The 4,614-nt window shown below is 43.1% G+C and overlaps 1 protein-coding gene across 1 annotated transcript; it reads right to left on the minus strand.

Annotated features, from left to right (window-relative positions):
* Positions 1-1,074: 1,074 nt before the first annotated feature.
* On the minus strand, positions 1,075-1,710 carry LOC126696236 (uncharacterized). The gene has a single exon (XM_050393009.1). It carries the CDS (start codon positions 1,708-1,710, stop codon positions 1,075-1,077), a length of 636 nt encoding a protein of 211 aa, XP_050248966.1.
* Between the last annotated feature and the right edge of the window lie 2,904 nt (positions 1,711-4,614).

Raw genomic sequence — 4,614 nt, forward strand, 5'->3', positions numbered from 1 at the left:
GGACCTCTTTAGGATTCTGAGGTGGCTGTAAATCACTAATTGCTTTAATTTGGTCAGGGTTGACTTCAATTCCACGATGAGTAACCATGTACCCCAAGAACTTCCCTGACCCGACACCAAAAGAGCACTTAGAAGCATTAAGTCGCAGCTTGTGTCTCCTCAAGATCTCAAAGATATTCTCGAGATCATTAATATGCTCTGATTCCAACTTACTCTTAACCACCATGTCAATATTTTTTCCTAGCTGTGGCTCAAACATCCTGGTCATCATCCTCTGATAAGTAGACCCTATGTCTCCTCAAGATCACAAAGATATTCCCAAGATCGATAATATGCTCTGATTCCAACTTACTCTTAACCACCATGTCAATATTTTTTCCTAGTTGTGGCTCAAACATCCTGGTCATCATCCTTTGATAAGTAGACCCTATATTTTTTAGATCAAAGGGCATCACCTTGTAGTGGTAATTCCCAGTAGGGGTGACAAAAGCTGTCTTCTCCTGATCATCCAGAACTAAAGATATCTGATGGTACCCTTGAAAGGCATCTAGGAAGCTCATCCGGGGATGGCCTACAGTGGCATCCACCAACTAGTCTATTCGAGACATGGAAAAAGGGTCCTTGGGGCAAACTTTATTTAGATCTATGAAGTCCACACACACCTGCTACTTCCCATTCTTCTTCTTTATACCACTATATTGGCTAACCACTCAGAGTAGAAAACTTCCTTAATAGCCCCGACTTGCTTAAACTTGTTCACCTCCTCCTGACAGCATCATAATGCTCTTTAGATGAGCACCGAGGTGGTTGCTTCCTAGGGAGGACAGTTAGGTTGACATTCAAATAATGGCAAATGAAGTCCGGATCCACCCCAGGAGCTTCATAAGCATGCTATGTGAACACATCAATATTCCTCCTTAGAAATGCTAACTGCTCTTCCTTCTCCTGAGGTGGCAATTGAGTTCCGACTTAAAAAAACTTCTTCGGATCACCATTTATAACAATCTCTTCCAAGTTTTCACATTTTGCCCTTTCCGACACCACGTCCATTAACAGGACCTGGATCCTTGACTACTATGAGCCCCCCTTAGTGGAGGTTGAGGATTCAACCTTAGGCTGATACATAATTGTAGCTACCAAGCACTGCCTAGCCATAGATTGGCTCCCAATTAATTCCTCAATCTGGTTCCCAGACGGATACTTAACCTTCAGATGCAAGGTGGAAAAAACAGCTCTCAAGACATGGAGCCAGGGCCTTGCCACAATGGCTATGTAAGGGGAATAAGTATTCACTACAATAAAGTCCACCTCCACCACTTCAGACCCCGCCTGTACGGACAGTCTAATCTGACCCTTTGGAATGATAACTTTCCCATCAAAGCTTACCAAAGGTGAATCATAGGCTATCAAATCCTCGGGCTTCAAGTTCAGCCCTTTGTACAAGTTAGGGTACATAATCTCTGCATAGCTGCCCTGGTCAACCAACACCCTCTTCACATCATACCCTCCTATCCTGAGGGTGACCACTAAAGTATCATCACGTGGCTGTATGGTTCCAACTTTGTCCTCATCTGAAAAACTCAGTGCCGGTCGGATCTCAACTCTATCCCTTTTTGGCTCAGAATTAAAGTCCTCGGCAAGCGGCCAAGCTATAGACATCATCCTAGAGGGATGAGAACCAGTCTTTCCCAGGAGCAGCAAAGATGACATTAATTGTGCCCAAAGGAGGCCTTAAAGAAGCATTCCCCTGAGCCGCTAACCCCGCCTGGTCTCCTTACCCATTGGGTCGATACAAAAACTATTTTAACCTTCCATCTTTGACCAGTTTCTCTAGATGATTCCACAAATTTCTACAGTCCTTGGTGGTATGTCCTCGTTCCTAATGGTACTGGCAATGAAGATTTTGGTTGCGCCTCATGGAGTCTCCTCCCATCTTGTTTGGCCATTTGAAGTAAGACTCATTCTTGATCTTCTCCAAGACTTGTTGTACTGGCTCTCGGAACATCGTGTTAATCACCTGAGGAGCTGTAGACCTAGATTGCCTAGCGAAATCCCTTCGAGACCTATTATTATTATATTTGTTCTACCTGAAATCCCTCCTATCCTAAGGGATAACCTTAGCATTTCATTTCCCTTGCTGTTGGTCTTCCTCAACTTGCTTGTATTCGTCAATACGGTTCATAGGCCGATGCACACACCTTACCGACTTCTTGGTCAAGGACTTTCTCAGCGATCTTATTGAACATCTCCTAGTATTTGTTCGAGTACGTTTTCAGGGTCTCCTCTTCTCGCATGGACATGGACAACAGGGAATCTAAAGACCGAGGAACCCTACTGCACGTAATAAAATGAGATTCAAACGTCCGAGTGAGCTCCTTAAAGGAATCAATAGAACCTGTACTTAGGCCATCAAACCACCTAAACACCACAAGCCTCAAGCTAGATGGGAATGCCTTACACATCAAGGCCTCATTTTTGGAGTACACTGTCATTCTCTGGTTGAAGTGACTTACGTGCTCCACAAGGTCTGTTTGACCATTGTACATGGTAAACATGGGCTAAGTGAACCGCTGAGGAAGTCTTCCTTCTTTAATCCTGCGTGTGAAAGGTGATCTGGAAATTTGGTTCAACGCCTTACTCATGGTGTCGTTCCCTAGACCTTTGCAAGATGGATTTTTACTTCTACACCTATGGTGGTAATCCTCATCACATGATAAAGACTCATTAGGAGGAGTCCTTAACTTGAGTCTATAACTACCATTCTCCTCATCGTCAAATGAGAAGTCAAAATTGGAGGGAGTTCGCCTTCGCCGTTCAAGGCACAACTTCATCTTCTAATGATCAATCTCTAGTTGCATGGCCTTGGTATTCTCCTTATGAGAAAGGTGGCTCCCGCTTCGAGACTGACTCCTACTAGTATGTGTGGTATATACACTGAAAGTTCAAAAACGTGTACAAAACACCTTTGAACGTTTAGACCCCCAAAATACAACTTAACCAATACAAGCAATATGTCAAACAACTAGTGTGCGGAAACTTAACACATGCTATAATATGAAATTGGTTAAAGACTATCTAAGCCATAACAAAATAAAACCACAGCAGATAATAAAAAGGCAAAGATAGAGAGGAAGGAAGATGCAAACACAAAGACAACACACGATGTGTTATCGAAGAGGAAACCGAAGTCCTCGGTGAAAAACCTCTCCGCCGCCCTCCAAGCAGTAATCAATCCACTAGAAAATACAGTTGGGATACAAGGACAGCAATAGACCCTCCAAGCCTAATCTACCCAGTGCACCTAAGCCTTCCAAGTTTCTTGCTCCAATGAGGTTGCGCCGAACCTTTTTCTTTTCTAGCTTCCCGGATTCCGCTACTAGACCGTAGCATCAACCAATGAAGATTGGTTCCTTCCTAACTGCTTCCCAGAAATCCAAACAACTGTCTCACAGTGATGATGATGGTGAGAACCAGGTTTGGTATAATGCCTCTCAAGGATTTGACAATGGAGAGGAAGAGAGTTGAGGAATTTGAAGAGACTCTAAGGTAGAGATTGTGGGTGAAACAATCTAGTTTTTCTTTAGGGTTTCTCTCTCAAAATTCTCTCTGGAAGCTCTCTTTCAATCGTGGGTAAAAGGGGTATTTATACTGGAGTGTGAGAGGAATGTGAAACGTCAAGTTTTACAAAACAGGGGTGGCTCGCGGCTTGACCTCGCGGCTTGACCAAGTCGCGAGATCCAGTCGCGAGTTAACCGTATGGCCAGTTGTCCTGTTTTGTCCTGTAGTGCTCCAGCTAGCATGACTGTTCATCTTCCAGCATGCTTGGCACGTGTGCTGCTTTTGGCGGCTTGCAGCCGCGAGTCACCCGCGAGTCCCAGCCGCGAGTCTCTGTTTTCTTGCACACTCTTGAGCAAACTTCACTCTATCTCACTCACTACCCTTACAACAAACCCACCTAAATACAGGGTTACTAAATGCTGAATTACAAGCAAATTTGGCACGGAATAAAGCCAATTAGATGGTTGAATAAATTCAACCTTACAATCTCCCCCTTTGGCTATTCCGTGACAAAACCCTAAAACAGACTCTAGACTTAACATGTGAGTTGGGAACAGTTGAACAAAACTCACTCACACCTAACTCTAGAAGCTGTGAAGCACTTGAATCATATGAACATAAAACTCCTGAAACACAACAATACACCATGATCATTGTAAGCAGAAAATTATAAATGCATATGAAATAGGCAATATGTGATCAATCAAAGATGGAGTTAATAAACAAACCATGGCTTGATCAACCAAGTGAACACCACAAGGTAGTGATCACAGTGCTCATTCACACTTGGAATGAACACAAGGACATACAAGTTAACAAGCACAAGGCAAGACACTTGTATGTTCAACACTCAACCAATGCATAACACACAAGGCATATGCATCTAGGAACAATCCTACAAGGGCACAAGAGTGACAATACACAAATCAAAATGCAGAACATTTAGATTAAAGTACTGATTTCAACATAGCATAAAGGCTGCATTAAGCAAGGTACATATCATAAAGCCTACAAACTATGCATAAAACATTAACCCTAAAAGCTTACAAAAGCACA

Source organism: Quercus robur, chromosome 2 (assembly GCF_932294415.1).
Source record: "Quercus robur chromosome 2, dhQueRobu3.1, whole genome shotgun sequence".
Taxonomy (NCBI): domain Eukaryota; kingdom Viridiplantae; phylum Streptophyta; class Magnoliopsida; order Fagales; family Fagaceae; genus Quercus; species Quercus robur.